This window comes from Plectropomus leopardus, chromosome 15, assembly GCF_008729295.1.
Source record: "Plectropomus leopardus isolate mb chromosome 15, YSFRI_Pleo_2.0, whole genome shotgun sequence".
Lineage (NCBI taxonomy): Eukaryota > Metazoa > Chordata > Actinopteri > Perciformes > Serranidae > Plectropomus > Plectropomus leopardus.
Genome location: NC_056477.1, coordinates 15,222,601 through 15,241,568, shown reverse-complemented (window position 1 = coordinate 15,241,568; position 18,968 = coordinate 15,222,601). Strand labels below are relative to the sequence as shown.

General features: G+C 39.0%; 2 protein-coding genes across 2 annotated transcripts; both read left to right on the top strand.

Annotated features, from left to right (window-relative positions):
* Window positions 1-836: 836 nt before the first annotated feature.
* Window positions 837-4,071, top strand: marveld1 (MARVEL domain containing 1). The gene has a single exon (XM_042501680.1). The coding sequence runs from the start codon at window positions 1,160-1,162 to the stop codon at window positions 1,655-1,657; it is 498 nt and encodes a 165-aa protein (XP_042357614.1). The 5' UTR covers window positions 837-1,159; the 3' UTR covers window positions 1,658-4,071.
* An 8,678-nt stretch (window positions 4,072-12,749) lies between these two features.
* LOC121954469 (phosphoglycerate mutase 1) lies at window positions 12,750-17,719 on the top strand. The gene is made up of 4 exons (XM_042501974.1): window positions 12,750-13,002; window positions 14,204-14,478; window positions 15,719-15,899; window positions 16,352-17,719. Exons 1-4 carry the CDS (start codon window positions 12,864-12,866, stop codon window positions 16,519-16,521), a joined length of 765 nt encoding a protein of 254 aa, XP_042357908.1. The 5' UTR covers window positions 12,750-12,863; the 3' UTR covers window positions 16,522-17,719.
* The last annotated feature ends 1,249 nt before the right edge of the window (window positions 17,720-18,968 follow it).

Sequence of the window (18,968 nt, the reverse complement as noted above, 5' to 3'; positions counted from 1 at the left end):
CTCTCAGGGATGGGGCACAGCTTATTTTGACGAATCACGGGGTTTGGGTGACGAGGGGAAGGTGGAGAGGTCCGCCTCCTGGCCACGTAGGGTGAATGAGCTGAAATCCATTGACGTCAATGAGCCTGACTGGCACGAGAACCGTCTGTCAATTATGCGAGAGGGAAGTAACATGTGAGCAGCATCCTGCGCAGAAACACGTAAACAGGATGACGCATGGGCTCCCAAATATCACTGCTGAGAATATGTGTCTTACAGATTTTCTGACTGTATCAAGTCTGTGTTATTCAATAAAGTTGAATTGAAGAAATCACTGTTATGTCTTTGTTATGTTATATTTACAATGTATTTCATTATTATTATTATTATTATTATTATTATTATTATTAGGCTATCATTATTATATTATATAGTATTATATTAAATGACTATTATATTATATTACATTACATTACATTACATTACATTTATATTATATTATTTATTATATTATATTCTATTATATTATACTATATTATATTATAGGGCTGTTATATTTGGCTATAGGACTACTAGCCTATATCACAAGACTTTACAGGCTATTGTATTATCTTGTTTATTTTATTTTATTTTATTTTATTTTATTTTAAGAAACAAGAGTAATGTCTATGTATTGAAGCTTGCAGCCTAAAAGTGATTATGCTCATGATAAGGCGAAATCTCATGTCCTGCTGTCTCTGCGCACATTTGATTACATTTCGTCATGTTTGACTGTGATAAAGCCTTCTGCAATTTTCTTACTTAGAAGACAAAAGAGAAAGGTCACACAGGACATGGATGAATCCAGCAGTCCAGCAGAGGAGGAGCAGGCTTTGAATTACAGGCCGCCCCGTCTCCATCACCCAGCCCCCCAGACGCTACATTCAACAGAGGAAACGGAAAAGACGAAACATACAAGAAGGTTTTTCATTTCAAAACCCCGGGGCTGTGGAAAGAACAGAGAGTTCCTTTTTTATCCCAAAACTTGTCCACCTTTGGCTTCATAGCCAGACCACAAACCGGACCTCTCACTTCATTATTTCCACTTTTTGCGCATCTTTTCCCCAGCTGTTTGCAGCTGGCACAAAGCACCCGCCCTGTTCGGGAAAAAGGGACCGAGAGTGACCGGAGGAGGAGAGAGATGCCACCCCAACCTCCCCAGCCGCAGGTGAGGAAGAATATCCTGAAGTTCCTAAAGAGTTTTTTGGGAATCATCCGGATCCTGCAGATTGTGTTCGGGGCCGGGCTCTGGGTCACCATCGCCGCAAACAAATACGAAGGATCCATCCACTTCGTGCTGTTCGTCGCGGTCCTCTTCTGGCTCCTCACCCTCGCCCTCTTCTTCCTCACCCTGCTGGACAAGCAGGACTTGGTCCCGCTGCTGGGAGGGGACCGCTGGTTGTTCACCAACCTGGCGCACGACGTGGCCGCCGCCGTGCTGTACATGCCGGCCATAGGTGTCATGATCCACAAGACCAAACGCCACTCGTACTGCAACCTGGAGCAGTACGAGCACCCCTGTCTGTACAAGGTCTACCTGACAGCCGCCGTGTTCGCCTGCCTGTGCTGCCTGGTTTACCTGCTGGCGGTTATTTATGGAGCGTGCAGGAAGTGCCGGGGAGAACAGACGGTCATCTGATGGGACTGAAGGGGGGTGATGGTGACAGGGAGGTGGGCATGGGTCCACAGCAAGATGAGGAATAGTTAACTTCACTGTAATTTAACTCAACAGCTGGGATGAAGTCAGGTAAGGTGGGACATCAGGTAAAATGGGACAAGAAAGATGTTATATCTTGGGCTCCTTAGATATTAAGTCAGTCACCAAACACAACATTGCATTTTATTACAAATGCGCTTTACATAAATTATTATTGATCTGACATTGCTTGTGTAGGCACACAAAATATTCAAAAATCCACTGGTCACAGAACTTCAGGGGTAGCCTAAGCCCTGTGGCATGTTTATTATATCATGGTGGTAATTGCTGTCCTATGGCTAAAATAATAAGGCCATAACAACAAAAATGATTGTAGGATGTGGCATTATCTTATTGTTTGACTTTTCATGAAAATATCTTCACAATACTTTTTACTTCTTACCTTTTTTAAGGGTTTTGAGCAAAATAGAACAGTTTTTATACTAAAACCAGCATGTTTTTGGAGCTACCAGGTGCCATAAATCATGATTTTGCAGTGAGCCATATGTAAGCCACAATCCTCCAGAAGTAGCCTGCCTATAATTGTAACTGACATGGAAGTACTCAAACATGTCCATTATAGACAACATGGCACCAAAGACACAGTTAGCAAAACAACGGGGAAAGCATGACAGAAATGTTGCTGAATCTTTGCCAACCGCTTACATTAATGATTTAATGATTGAACAGATAAAGGAGTTTAACCATTTTAAAAACAATCATGATTGTTCCATTTTATCTGAACATGTCACTGGTGTGTGGTAGAGGTCCTTGGTGTGTTAAAGCTCCATAGTTTCTAAAATATTTCACTTATCATTATATTTTCTTTATAGAAATACAGCAGAGAACCATAACAAGTACTAAAAGCAACACGTAAGGTAGTATTCAGAGTTTTAGGTGGTTTTCTTGATAATCTACCAAAACTGTCTCAGTTTACCTGACTTCACCCGACTCTAACCACAGGTTTGTCTCTATCGTCTCCCAAACTTTCCACTGTGGTGATGAGGCAGAATCATCCAAACATCACTCTGTGGCCTTAAAGTCAGTGTTTGAAGGGTTACTGACATGAAAATACCCAACCAGCTCCCAGCACAGAGGCCTAGCTACCCAGGGTGGGAGTCTGGTTGGAAATGAGGAAGCATTGTATCCCTTTATGGAGGCAAAGTGACATGTGTTTTTCTCCTAGTTGGGGTTAAGGCCATGCCTCCACCTCTTAAGTTTGTTTAACAGTAATTCAATGTAATTTCCCCTCATAAAGAATCTTTATAACATTTCTGTAGTTATTATTATAGTGTGGTAGCAGTATATTCAGTGTTAAGTAGGGTTGCAGCGGTATACTGGTTTTTAAACTGACATTTATCATTCTGCCTTACATACATTTGCTTATCTACAGTACGGAAAAAATGCAACTAGACCGAGAATCTCACCTTTATTCACTTATTTTGAAAAGGGAGACTTTTTACACATATTTCTATGAAAAAAGGGTTTCAGATTTATATTACTGAATTAAAAATTTTGTTCAACTCAAAATTAGATAAAATTAGTTAATAATAGCAATTCTGTAAAACCGTGAAACAAACTCAGTTTTTCCTGACTAATTTATCGTCAGTAGCGTCATTAGGCCTGGGTGTCCAGGGCTATAGCCGCATATGTTAAAGCTATATATATCTTTCAAACATAAGACTAAGCCTAAATAACAAAAAAAATTTTAAAAAAAACAACCTTGGATCTAATAATCTGTCATTCTGTTTATACTCACACATAAACACACATTTAACTAGTTTTCTAACTCTCGTCAATACATTTTTAATGACAGTATTTGTGAAGTAACAGCTAGTATTTTCCTCATCACAGTTAAAAACTGGTTTAAGCCCCCAATGTCCTTAAATCTTAATAACGCCCTTGGTTATTGTTCCATAAAAATCTTATACCGTTGCAACCCTAGTGTTAAATTTACACTACAATGGCCTTGACATAAATTTTGTAGATTTGGTACTGAGTAACTGTCCATCCAAAACCTCTTATAGGATTCCTAAAACTGTTTTCAAAAGGGATTCTTGTCATTATCTTTTTTTTAAAGTATATATTTTTATGTGTTTTTATGTGTTTTTGTACAACAGCAAACTATACTGAACAGTAACTGAAGTGTGACGGACTCAAAACACTTCTGCTTACGACTATCTTTCTTTGTCTTTATCAGTGCCTTCTGTCAGAATGCTGTACACTCAGCCAGGTTGTGACAATGACAACCCAACAATATGGATGTGATTGGTGCTACAATGTGTATGTTGAACAAAAAAAAATATTCCTTAAGTGTTCATTATGTAAAGCCAAAGAATAAAGAGCAGTAAGTGAGAGCTGGTGAGATGCCTCTTTGGTTTTGATCATGTACTGGGGTTAGAAGCATTTAAACAAACTGTAAAATGCTTTGCTAATTTTTGTTTGAGTATTTTGAGTTAAATTTCCAGCTGGACCGTGTGCGCAAATTGTGCTTTTGGTGGTTTTTTCTAAATGAAAGACAGCTTTAGAGGCGCTAGTGACGGAAGCCCTCAGGAACTTCCTGTTGGGAGATAAAAGCCTCTGCCAATCAGCAGGGATCATTTATGTGCTATGCCACTTTACCACATGAAAGACTTATCTGTGTCTCTAACAGACAATGAGCGAGTTACTCACACTTGCACAAGCATACTCACAATGTGCATGCATGTGCTGCATGATAGCGAGAATGTGTGTGTGTTGCATGAGAGTTATCCTACTTTTGGAAACATCGTGTACATGTTGTGTGTGTGTGTGTGTGTGTGTGTGTAATAATCTGGGAAGAGGCTTGTTCTTACCGGAACAGTCTGTTGGGGTTCTGGAGGTGGGCTGACGTTCAGCCAATGAAAATGAAGCCAAGCAGCGGAAGATGATTCAACCTCTTGTCTATTCCAGTCGGCATGCAGTTTTAAAAACATGCTGCAGACAAGTTGATTAAAAAGCACCCAAAGCCACGCTGTGACAGCTCTGTTCGGTTGCCTTCATGCAGTAAAAGTACCATGACTATGTGTGAACAGTTGTGTAGTTCTCTGACTAATTTGTGTTTACTTTGCACATTTATTGTTGCTGGCATGGGGCATGTATACAGTGAAAAAGGCTGCAGATTACTCACATATAAACACACACTTTCCTTTTTTGGCCATTTTTCTCTCCTCTTGCACGTTTCCAAATGAATGCAATGAGTTATTCTTGGAAACGAGCATTAGAGATCAAATGTTGTATTGTCACAGCTCCAGATTCTCTTTCAAGTATCAAAACAAAGGCAACAAAAATGCAGTGATTACAGTGTAATATAAAAGTAGCTTTACGCTACAACAATGAAAAAAAGAGGTGACAAATATTTTCTGTTTGCAAAGAACATCTGCTGTTATCTAATTCATACATGACTTATTTGGTCCCTATATTCAGAGGCACAGTAACCCTAAAAAGCAAGGGAGGAGGTTTCATCCCAGCACAGCAAAGGGACACATGAAATGGGAAATTTGAGCCTCAAACACTAAATTTTCTTCATTATGGTGAATTTCAGTCCATTTTCAAACCCAACTTGTGAAATACCACAGCCTTGTCAGTGATGTCGGTGTCAGATGCTGATACAAAGAGGCACCTTTCGTGGCAGTTTGGTACACATCTAGGGCATTAGTTTTAGAGGCAATTGGCAACAACCCAACTCATCAAACAGGCTGTTGCTGCTCTGTCAGTGGATGTCCGTGTCAGAAAACAACACACCAAGGAATGTTTTGCACTGGTGTGATATGAATCATTTGTAACACTGCCGGCACCTACTGACTATTGTAATGTAAAGTGATACTCTGTATATGGAGGGGTGGCAAATGTGTTAATGGCTCTGGACTTTCAGCTGGAAGCCTGCTGTTTTCTTCATGTAAATTTGAAGCCAAGCCATTATGTTCTAAATTGAATCATGTGCTTTTGTTGCACAAGGAAATAGACCTGAAAACAAAGTGTTTTACCTGCGTTGTAATCATTTTGAAGAAGACTCTCTGCATGTAATGAGTAGAAACTGTACATTTCGTGTGAAAACAGAAGTGTATTTTTAAAAGATACAATGTATATAACAAGCATGAATTGACATGCCATTCCTGAACATCCAGAACTGAGACAGGAGGGTACCAAGCGTGTCATATTTAGACATTTAGGTCCCCTGACAAAGCATTTTTCTGCATCAAGTTATGGTGTAAATGCATCTAGATTTTTCAGAATAAAAGTCCTCTGCCACTTGCATGTTTTATTGCAGGGGATGTGTATGCTGCGTCCTCCCAAAATCCACACCTATGCTAAAAAGTGAGCATGTAAAGACAGTTCAAACTGCAAACAGGTAAAATGATATTACTTTATCAAATTAGGTCTGAATGTGGGTATTTTATTTATTTTGTACTTCCATGAACAACTGTAACTGTACAGTATTATCCTGCGGGTTGAGAGCAAGGTGACATCTGTGGTCTGAGTTACAGGAGTGGAAGTGTTAATGTTAACCAGCTGCAGGGTATAAATCTAACACTTCTAAAGGAGGAGTCGCCCCCTCCCCCCAAACTCCCACCCACCGTCTCCCCCTCTGAGATTTCCACAGAAGTGTTGTCCTGTCCACGTGTCCGGCGCCTGAAGAAACACACTGCTGTGTATACAACCAAACAGAGTCAGACCACAACAGACTTGTGTTCTTCATAAACAAAGCACTGAATCCAGGGTTCAGTTTGTTATTGAAAATAACCATAGTGAATCGTTTAAGTTTTGGATGACTCACAACTATAGCGTATGCTGACAATTTGGGCCAGAAAAGGATTCTCCACATTTACCCTGAAAGTCTCTTTGAGTTTACCACATTAACAGGCTCCTTATTATTACACAGCCCACAGTTTATAGGTGTCACGTCTAAACACGTTTGTCAGTTTTGCCCATTTGGAATTTAATCCTCAGACATTGCATCTTTGTCCAAACAAGAAACCCATGTAATCACAGGTAATAACACAAATTTGGAATATGTTACCTCCTGACACCATTAGGAGGGTGTGGGCACCACAAGAGTGAAGCTGTTGTATTTTTTTCCAGCTACGCAGACAGTAAAGAAAATTTTAAAATGTATATAGCCAGACGCTTCTCTGGAGTGCCAACCATGTGATATTTTCTCTGGCTACTCAACCAAAGAGACATTTCCTGTTCGCGCTCTCCCACCCGTCTGCAAGCGACCAACCGTCCAATAGTCGTCATAACCCCTCCAAATGGTTCCTCTGGCCCTCCCTGAAAGCTCAGCATCATGCACACTGTTGCCGTGGACTGATGTCAATTCACTGAAAAACTGATACAGAGTTTGTTGCCAGTAAATCTAAAAGTGAGCTCTAAAGTTCAAATGGATAACAATGGCATGGCTGTGACTCATGGCTGTGATTAAATCACTGGTGAGATTATCATAGAGAAATGGTAGGAGTGTCTTTTAACCCTGTCAGTAAAAATTTTGAAAAAAATGTGTGATTCAAATTATATTGTTGCTTCTTGCCTCCAAGCATAGTGGTGGACCAGACTAGTTGCCAGAATAAAATTATTGCATTGTACATTTCTATGAAGCACAGGTTACATTTGCACATTTCACATGTATCACATCATATCAATGTTTCTATAGTGAGGTAATATATGAGATCATCAGAACGGGGAGGGGACGATGTCATCTATAGGCAAGACGCTGTCATTGCTGTTCCAGTGGCTTTTAAAGCTCTACAACTGCGTGTTAGTGTTTTTCCATAAGGGATAGTCACACAAAAAGAGGTTGTTTTTTTTACATAGACATCTCTGCATTTCCAGCCAGGGAATTTGCATGAAATATCAGTTGGTTCTTTTTACCGAGACATCACTGCTTTTTTAAAAACAGGAATTGTGCCTCCAAAACTGTTTTCTTAAAGCCAAAACCTGATCTTTTCCAAGATGTTTTTATGCCTAAACTTAACCATACATTAACTATGATATTGGAGAAACATTACATTTCAAAGTATCCGCTATGTAATAACATGCAAATGTAAAGTATCCATGGTTTGCAGAAATGTAGGTTGAAAAAATTTTTTTTGGTGAAGGGTTGGGTTTACAGAGCACAATACGAGCTGCAGAAAAGCATTAGTGGAGCTGGCAGAAAACATGCCACATTGGGACTGTAACGTACACTTTTTCATCATTCACAGTCCTCACTTTCTCACAGACCAGAGCCTGGTGTTACACAATGTTTTCTCAACCAGGTATGTCTACTTGGTCAGTTTAAACCCACTCAGCAAGATCTCTAGGCTCTTTCTAACCCACCCAAATTCTGGGTTGGTAATCCCAGTGGAAGTGATCTGTGTCTGCCTCTTATTTTCCTGCTGACAGTTCTCGTCTTGTTGGGGAGGCTACATGTACGCTCAGGAAACATGAAAAAACATGAAAACACAGACACATGCACACAGCAGCGCCCTGTTAACCACACTTTCATCAGATACTGCTGAGATGCACATTCCTCTGTAGAGGAGAGGCAGAGATGGGAAAACAGATGGAGACTGACAGAACAAGTGAATAAGCAGGAAAAAAAGTGATATGCAAAAATAGCTTACGTAAAGATCCAAGCAGCAGACTGAGATTGACATTTCCTGTCAGTGTTAGGCATGAATGAGCACAGTGTTCCAGGAGTACAGGCCTTGTACTTTGCCTCTAACTCGCCAGTTTATAGTTTCCTAACATGGTGACTGACTGGGATTACTGATTCCACATCTGTTGCAGCAGCTTTTGCCCACACAATACTTCTGAATGGGCACAGTGTTCCCGTGCTGCGTGTGTGAAGGCAACCAGTGGTGGGAAATGATGATAGCTATTTATAGAGCCTTGAAATACCACAGCTTCCGTCATTCTGCCGATCCTCAGCCAAGATGTTGAGAGTGTTTTACAGAGTGAAAGAGACTGAGAACATTAGAGAGAAAGAGAGGTTGTCTCACTTTAACAGATTCTTGGGCACACTTACAAGAAAATTAGCTACACCTCCATCAGACAATCTGTGTTAACCTCAGTAAAACACTGGGGTGGACAAAGTACACCGTTATTTTAGACAAAGTATGATATTACTGGTACTTTTCCAATACAAGTTAAAGTTGCTGAGCAAAATTATTACTTGAGTTAAGTACTTACTTTTATAAATACTGTACACAAAGTACTTTTTGAAAATCTGAATGCATTGTTGGGTATTATCACAGCACATTTACAGAACCCACTGACTCTAAAACAACCCACTGAATGCGCTGATCTGCTTGTAGATGCATGTAACGCAAGTGAACAAGCCATAGGCTAGGTTAATTCACCTTCTTCTTATTCTTCTTCTCCTTGCTCATCATTTTGTTTTATTTAATCTGACAAGATTTAAAACTTAAAATTAAAACAAACATTATCAACTACAGGACTCAGCAGAATCTGAACAACTACTAGCTTTAATTTGGATCAAAACATGCTGACTGCTGTGTTGACAGTACATACATCAATTCAACATTTTTTGCTGCATTGCCAGAAATGTGAAACAGCTTGCCTTCTCCTCTATCTGTCTCTACTGATGAGCTGCCCAATCAAATCTAGTGGAGTCAAACAAACAAGTTTCCAAAAAAACAATCATCAAGTAGCCAAAAGTATAGATATTCAAATAATATACTTAAGTACACAACACAAGTAACTGTACACCTTAATTGTCCACCACTGATATAATATTGAGGAGGGAGTCAGAAGTGATGATTAATTAAAAACCAAAACCTCCCAAAAAGGAAAACTTTTTACGAACATTGCATCTTTAGCACAGCCAGCGGACACATACTGTGAAGTAGAACAAACATTCCTTCCAAGTGTGGATCATGTTCCTGATAATAACTCACATGGCTCAGAAATGTTTCCCAGCAACACGTCTCTCACAGTTTTCACACACAGAAGCCCAAACTCTCTCTGTTGCACCACACTGCTGCTGGAAACAAAAACAGCACATTTAAAACTTCACTGAAGATACTTATCAGATCCCCTGACCCAGTATGAACCTTGCAGGCTTCTCAGGTCTGCTGGTTCTGAATTATTGGCTGTTCCAAGAGAAAAATAAACAAGATGAAGCTGCTTTTAGCTATTATTCTGCTTAAATGTGGCGCAAATAGCGAGAAGAGTTGAGGCAATGCTGACTACCATCAAATCCCAGCTTAAGACCTGTTTACCATTGCTTTTGATTAATTTTTTTTTAAATTAAATGTATGTGTTATCAGTTGTTGTTCCTTGTTTCTATATTTTTTTAGTATGTGTCCCTTGCTTTAAAGTAATCTGTAAAGCACTTTGGGTTGCCTTTGTGAATGAAATGTGTTATATAACAATGCATTGCCTTGCCTTGAAAACATATTTTCTCCTCAAACTAAATCCATATGCACTTAGTTTATTCTGGTCATAAAATAAGGAAATATTTTTAAGACCATTGTGGGAAAAAAAGAAGAAAAAATTGCATTATTTGATATATTGGTATTCTTTGCATTGTCAGAATTATACATACAATGTCACAATGTCCAATGTCCTTAAAAATATTTAAAAATAAAGTCTCTCATTATTACCCAACTGTTCAGATTTAAATTGAAAATGTCACACCAGTCTGACTGCTCAGTATTAAACTTTGAATTAGTTTACCCACTAGGTGGTGTATTAGGGCTTCACAAAACATGAATTTGACCACTTCCAATTCATATACAGTCTATACAGTATATATAAATATATATATATATATATATACTTTGAGTTTTAAGTGTATTTTCTTTGAATGCCCTTTCACACATCTGCTGACAGCAGACAGTAATTCTATGTGTAGCAAAGTAGAGACAGGCATGTCACAATTAAGTTACGAAGTTAATGGGAATAAGTTAGTAAGCAATACAACAATAACTGTAAGGGGGTTTTTCTAATAGTTTGATGCATCCTTATCAGAATTTTCTCCAGAAAACCACAGAGCGCAGTGCAGTCTCCTTGTCTGACCTGCTTGAACGAGATCAGCTGTGAAAACCAAAGCTGACACGGTACATCTTTTAGAAAACAACTTAACAGCGGAAAACCATCAGCAGAATTAGTTAAAATACACTATGGGCCATTATGTCAGATGAAGGCAGTGGTGCAAATTCCAAGTTAGTGTGAAATAAACCATTGCATTTGTGTAGATTTTGGGGAGACCCCCCTCAATATGAAGAACATTTACTTTATATTGGTGCAGAAAAGGCCCCAAAACTCACCAGACTGCAGGAAATAAAGTGTTTGATGCTTGAAATTGTCGGGTGGAAGACCCCCAAACCCCCTTTTCACATGTGTCCCCTCTGCTGTTGAAATGTGCTATGCTCTTAAATCTATGTATTTTAGAGGTTTTTATTCTGTGATATGTTGTAACGCTATACCACATAATAGAACAGCTACTGTGCAATGGCTTAAACAAGGTTTGATAATGTGTCAATAGAAGTCAGATAAATAATCTCAGATATCGCAAGAAACCACACACTCAAGTGATTTAATGTCAGCTTGCAATATTAGAATGACTGGAGTTCACACCAAGGCCAACTAAGAAATTTTTTTGATTCATTTTTACCTGAAGAGACACCCATGGGTCATTCTCTGTGTGTTTTCCAAATTTTTATTTAGGTATCGCTTTAAATTAGCTGATTCATCTCAGTCTTGTTAAGAATGAAGGATATAAAAGCTGGTTGAGAGGTCAAGAAAAGGCAAATGGACTTGAGTTTGGACCAGTTTTGTCAAGCCACTCTTTCCTAAAGTCCTTTGAAAACCCTTTAAATTATTGTGATTTATCACACAATATTTCATTTGTTGAGTCGTCCTTTCACAAATGCATGTGACTGCTGCCCTGACTATCATAAAGAGTGAAGAACTGAACCTTGTCATCTTCTGGGAGAGGAAACTGGAGCTGTATTTTGCCAAAGGGGAAAACAAACTAAAATGCTGACATCATGCAGTCAGCAGTATACTGTTCCCAGACAACAACCAAAAATCCCTCCATCATGGTAAAAAAGGTCAACTATTATAAGATAGTTGGGGAGAGAGACCAGGGTCTTCTCCTAGCCATGGTTTGAGTTTCAAGTGGAGTAAAATAAAATTAATGCTGTTTATTACTATACATCACACTTTTTTTTTTTTTTTTTTTTACAAATGGGGGTTTTGTTGGCCAATATGCAATACAAATGCAGTATTCAGTGCTCAAATACAGTCACTTAAATGTTATTCAGTAACTCATTATGCAATCACAATGCAACTGCAAATGTGACATATTTAAATGGTGCATACAATTAAAAAGAAAAAAAAAAAATTTCAAATATTTATTTCTTCAGTGCCTCTCTATAGACACATTACACGACTGTTACCCAAGTAACACGGTGTTGCTTCAGGTCATTTGTAATTTTGGTAGGGTTTTTAAACTATGTACTGGGCTGTAGAAGATGGGTTCACCATCTACAGGTGAAAAGGAGGAAGAGCAACAGTTGGTTCAGCTGTGCAGGATTCATGGTTTTCAGCTCAAAAGGACCTTTTCTAAATACTTTTGTCTTGTTAAATATGTCGCTGTGTTTATATAGCTCCTTGAAGGGTCATATTGAACTAAAAAAAGTCCAGATGTCATTTTGTCTGCTGCTTTATTTTAGCTTTGATGCAAGTTTGCAACTCGGATAAATTAAACAAAAAGTAAAAGTTAAAAGTTAAAAGTTCAACATCGCTCTGATAATGTAACGAAACGTTATAAAGGCCTTTAAAGGTGTAAAAGAGAAACCCCATGAAAAAAGTCAATAAAGTACAATGTTCAGTATGAAGGTCAGGGAACAAGTCCCGGCCGCTGACGCCCACCGCTGTGATTGGTTGAGAAACGAAAGAGGCGAATTTTAGCGGAATCTCATTGGACGTGAAAACCAGGAAGTAGAGGAGTAACCAATCCACGGCGTGGACGGCATGGATAAAATTCCTCACCGGTTTGACGGAAAACGAGTAGACGCGTCCTTTTCTCTGGAGTGGGAGTTGAGAATTCAACATCATCTGCATCAGTTTTTAAAGCTTGTTTGGATAACTTAATTGCATTCAGGCATATTTATCATCAGTCATGGCTGTCTACAAATTAGTGCTGATCCGTCACGGAGAGAGCAACTGGAACCAGGAGAATCGCTTCTGCGGCTGGTTTGATGCAGATTTGAGCGAAACCGGAGAAAAGGAGGCGAAGAGAGGCGGACAGGCCCTGAAAGGTGAGGATTTACTAATGAACTATTCTCCTTTCATACACTGTGCTGTCTCTGAAATACTGCAGGGCCAGTGCACGTATAGTGTTGCATAACGACCTCTGCATCAGACCACAGACCGCGCCCCCCTCCATATGGGAAGATGTGCAAACGTGCAGAAGTGATGCCTTTATGTGGCTGCTCGGGTACACTATGATCACAGGGCCACAGGAGAACTTATGCATATGTCATTTAAAAAACATGTTATCGTTTTGGTCTCTGACCCCAAATCAACGTGCAAAAAGAGGAAATTATATATATATATGTAAGGACATCATGCATGTGATTTCCTCTTTTCAGCAGGTCAACAGAAAGAAATCGCAAAAGAAACATGAAAGGTCCTCTAATATACATACTGAGAGCAGTCTCAAGGGCTGCAAATATTATCTGATTAATCAATTACTCCATTTAAATAAATATCTGCATTATTTTGAGCATCAAGGGTAATGGTTTAAGTCACTTTTCTTCAAGGAAAATTGCCCGACATTCTCTGGTTCCAGCTTCCCAAATGTGTTAATTTGCTGTTTTTCATTGTCATATATGACAATTTATTGAATACCTTTAGTTGTGTGGGCTGTAATAACCAATGATACTGAAAACAGTCCACAAAAAACTAAAGTTTGGTTTAATTTGCAGTTTTTACATTTCAAAGTAATTAGTGCCAAGTGGCTAAATAAGTAACTGAACTTTGTATTGAAAAATATAGTGAAGCTCTCTGAGGCCCCTCTCATCCGTTAAGGTTGCGAAATGGTTTAATATGCTCCTGAACAAGGATTTGTCTCTAAATGCAGCTAAGGCTGAGTAAGTGACTGCTTTTGCTGTTGGATCACCAGCATATACACTTGAAAAAGATGCATGAGAGAGACATGGATTAATGGATTACATGAAGGACAGGGGCCCTACAGAGACCGTCTATGCATAGGATTTTGCGACATCCCTGCATGTAACACCTTGTAGTTACGCTTGAGACTGTTTGGATTCTTCTCAATTCTCCTCCTCATGGTATTATTTCTTCTTATGTTTAATGCAACAACTGTAGATTTGTTTTTCCCTAGAAGGCATTTTGAGGGAATTTAATAACTAAAAAAGGCAAAAGAGACAGTCACTTTTCTCTCAACAGTTGCAGTCAGAGAGCATTAAACTCTGGTGTATCCTCTGAAACTTACAGATGCCGGCTTTGAGTTTGACATCTGCTACACCTCTGTGCTAAAGCGAGCCACCAGGACACTGTGGCTGGTTTTGGACAGCATTGACCAGATGTGGGTGCCGGTGCATCGGACCTGGCGGCTCAATGAGCGCCACTACGGAGGCCTGACTGGGTTAAACAAGGCAGAGACGGCTGCCAAGCACGGAGAGGCTCAGGTGAAGATCTGGAGGCGCTCGTTTGACATCCCACCTCCCCCCATGGGCCCAGATCATGCCTACTACAGTATCATCAGCAAGGTAAGATATGATATCTAAAGTATATAACCAAGGAGCTTTGTTTGCATGTGAGGAAAGACATTTTTTTACTTAATCAACTATACACACAGGCATAACAAAGCAGAGGCATGACTATAACTGATTTCTGCACTCAGGCTCTGTAATCAGCTATGGCACCATGGATGAGAGAAATCAGCAGAAGCAGCTGGAGTGTTTAGAGTGAAAATAGTGGATTTAAGGTCTTTTTGTCCACAGTACAGTCAGCTTGAATATGTACAACAGTGCAAATGAAATCTGACAGCCAGAGCACGCACTGGAGATACAGCCCTTCACTGTTATTACCCAATAGTACGTCCAAGGTGAGTTAATATATGACTGACAGAAATGAGGTCTGATAGGTTCAAGTTCAAAGTTCAGTAATGGTGGAAACAAACTGATCAGTCGTCTCTGTAGACAGAGGTTTTCAGAAGTTGAAGGTCCAGTATGCAGGATTTAAGGGTTGAAATTGAATATAATATCATAAGCATATTTTTTGAGCTGGAACGGATCCTCGTCTGCTGAGATCGACATGTTGGAGCTCTATGTTTCTACAGTAGCCTAGACTTGACAAGCCAAACACTGGCTGTAGATAGAGGCATTTTCGTATTCATGTTTTTGTGTCGGCCACTGTAGTTAGCAGTCCCTTCTCATGGAGAGTGTCATAAAAACACCAGCCTCCTGAATATCTGGATCTGAAGTTATCAGACACAAAAGGTGAGTGCAGATTAAAATGTGCCCAGCCTGCGGCCAGTTTCAGACATGCCAAACAGCGCAGGAGAAACACTGATTTTTAACGTAAAACTGCTTTATACAGTGTTTTTACCAGTTTTAATCACAGGGTCAGTTTGTTTTAGAGAGGATGAGACCTCTGTGGATAACGTGGCTCCTGATGAAAACCTCCCTAACAATGAACACTGAAGGAATTCTGACCAGGAGAAACAACAGCTGGTTGTAATCTGCAATTCCCACATGCCACTAAATCCCCCTAAATTTTACACACTGGACCTTTAAGATGTAGTAACTCAAAGCTGGTTAATATGGGCTGTCAAAACTAAATGAATAGGTGATTAGCAACATGTTAACAACATTAAAAGAAACCTGCAAATAATTAATGCATCACCATATTGCCTTAAGAGTGACACTCTTACAAAATGCCGTACAGCCCTTTCTCTATTCTGTTTTGTATAACATATTTCACATATTGACACTGTCTTTTCTGCAGGATCGTCGCTATGCAGACCTGACTGAGGACCAGCTCCCTTCCTGTGAGAGCCTTAAGGACACCATTGCACGTGCGCTGCCCTACTGGAACGAGGAGATCGCCCCACAGATCAAACGGGGAAAGAGGGTGCTCATCGCTGCCCATGGAAACAGTCTGAGGGGGATCGTTAAGCACCTCGAGGGTAAGTGGAGCTGATGAGTTTACATGCAGAGCTTTCTGATAATGCCGGTGATGCTGTTATGGTTTGTCAAATGTTTTTCAGATTTTACAGCTCATCTCAGCTGACAATACAAGCCTTTTGCTTAAATGTGTTGCAGATGACTACGTTAAGAAATCTCTTCATGAAGGGATTGTCTGTATGTTTTAAATTATAAAAGATATGAGAATTTCCATTGTGCACTAAATAACTACTTCATATTATGATATTGTGAGAGTTTCACCTTGTGCTGTCATACATGTTTATACTTTTTAAATATTTTTTGTTGTTTGTCACAGTGTCTAGGTCCTTCGTTATGATTATTGGTCTGATTGGAAAAGTTGTGGTGTTTCATAGATAGCATGTAATAATAATGAAAAACCTGCAAATTCTCTCTTTTCTGTAACTGTTCTGTTTGTGTGTGCTGCCACCTGTAGGAATGTCAGATGAAGCCATCATGGAGCTGAACCTGCCCACAGGCATCCCCATCCTCTACGAGCTTGACAAGAACCTGAAGCCCGTGAAGCCGATGCAGTTCCTGGGAGACGAGGAGACTGTACGCAAAGCCATGGAGGCCGTGGCTGCTCAAGGGAAAGCCAAAAAATAAAGACAGAAAAGCTGACTCTGTGTTTGGCAGAGAAGGTTGTCCCTAACAACTGACCTCAGATTAGTGTTTTTCCTAAATCCTAATTTATTTTGGGTTGTAATACATGATGAGTTCGCAGTATGTTGTTGTCAAAGGCAGCCTCACTCTACTTACACAGCGCAGAGATGGTAGATGGTGAATGATTGGGATATATTAGGGCCAGGGGAGCCACAGCTCTCAAGAGATTGTAAAGAATTTTTGCTAAAATGGTCCATAAATATGACAACCTTTAAGATAGTAGCACTGACCTGAAATTTCTAGCTTTGCTGATACAGGCAATCTCGTATCTGTATACTTGAATATTTAAGAAATAACCATTTTAACAGTTAAAAGTCTTAAGCTGTGGTGTCCTAGGATGGGATATTGAATATACTGATGGTGCTAAGAAAATTATATGTGTGTCTGATCATACAGAACTTCATCATTACGTGTTCAGGACAACAGTATTATGTATTTGAATACATATGAAATCTTACAGGTGGTGGGATATTGTAGTCTATTATTATTTAATTTAAAAATTATGTTAATTTTATTTACACTCACTGGAGATTTCTAGATTTTGTATTAGACTTTTAACATAAAAGGGACCACTACTAAGGCTAGAAAATGATTTTCTAACTCATATTTAAAAGCATTTGTTTGATGCATTCCTGTGATTAAGGGATGTCATTTTGCAGTCTCTTGAGAGCAGGTTGAGACGGTTAGGACAACAGTCCTTTTTTTCTGTCTGTCAATGGTATTTGTGCCATGTCCTTGTATGTAGTTATTGTCTGTGTTGAGTTGTATTTTTCTCTGTATTTAACTGAATTTAGTCCAATTTTAATGGTGCCTAACACTGCAGTATTGCACTGTAGAAGTGACAAACCCATTATTTAGATTACAGCCCCCCAGTTTCACAGTACCATTTGACCGCAGTGAGTCTGTGTTTCCCTCTTGGTGTCATAGTATTTATTTGCCTCATGCCACTACCGTAAATGCCTAGGCTGGCCTCACTGCCTAATGAGGAAGCAGTGATGGTTTTAAGAAAACTATCAGCTAAGATTTGGTCTTAAATGTCCCATCGTGTCTAACAGCATTGCTATGTTTCTTTTTAAAATGTAATTCCCTCTGTGTTGGTTAAATGTACCCTGCAAGCTCTCATGGAAATAAATGTACAAAGCGAATGCTGTTTTGCCTGCTTGGCTTGTTGTATATAAATATATATGTTTTACCAGAAAGTGATTTGAGTTACATGTTAGTCTCAGTGTTTTATTTTATTTATTTATTTTTATTTTAATATTTGATTTAATTTTTATCACATGATAGTAACATACATACATGACCCACATTCAAAAAGACAAAACAAAAAGCAAGACTAGACAGAGATAGATACAATGTTTACCGTTTTACATCAACAAACAGGAAAAATAACTAATAATATTTAAAGTTGGTGTCACACAGCATGGACCTGAGCTAATGGTGAGGGAAATAAGGTGTCTTATTATTGGGCCCCAGGTATTCTCAAATCCATCATGCAAATCCAGTGTATTGTTTTTGACCTACAGTACCTTTTGCCAAATTAAATAGGTCACAGATATTGGAACCTCAGGTTTTTCTAATTGGGATGAACGATAATATCAGCACGTCATCGGTATTGGCAGATATTGGCTTAAAAATGAAATATTGGAATCGGCAAACATGATGATTTCTGCCAATATCACAAACTAATACTTTTTTTTATTGACAAATTGAACATGTACAAAACATCAACCCCAAGCATAAGTTTTTGTCCTACTTTGCACAATGAATGAACACGATAAGAGAATGCATAATGTGATGTTAAATCCACCACAGAAGAGACTTGATAATAGCTAAAATTAGGCGGGGAAAAAGTATAGATCGATAATGTTATTGGTTATTGGCCAAATGAGTTGTTATATTTTGGTATATTGAATATCAGCAAAAAATTCAGTATTGTGCATCTAAGATGTATTTCTAAGATGATCAGTTAGTTTTTGTGTAAAAGCCACAAGTATTGGTGGTCAAGCTCATTTACATCAACAAACTTATTAAAGCAATAAAAACGTGTATTTTTTTTTTTTTAAGAAATCCTTATCAACTTAATCAAAATCAAAGTAGATACATATCAAATACATTTTGTTTGTTTATTATGCATTTTACTCTGACATGTCCATAAACAACTCCCAACCAATTCAAACAGATGCCCATGAGAGACAAAGATGTTCCTCTGCTCAGTGGACAACCACTTTATAAAATCATCCGTGAAGAAAAAAAATCATGACGAATATTTCTCAATCAAGAGTTGAAAAAATACATTTCTTTCTGTGGAAAGATGAACCTCTGTGCATTTTGGTGGACTATCCCTTTAAGTTGGACTCCAAGTCCCATCATGCAATTCGTGTAGTGTA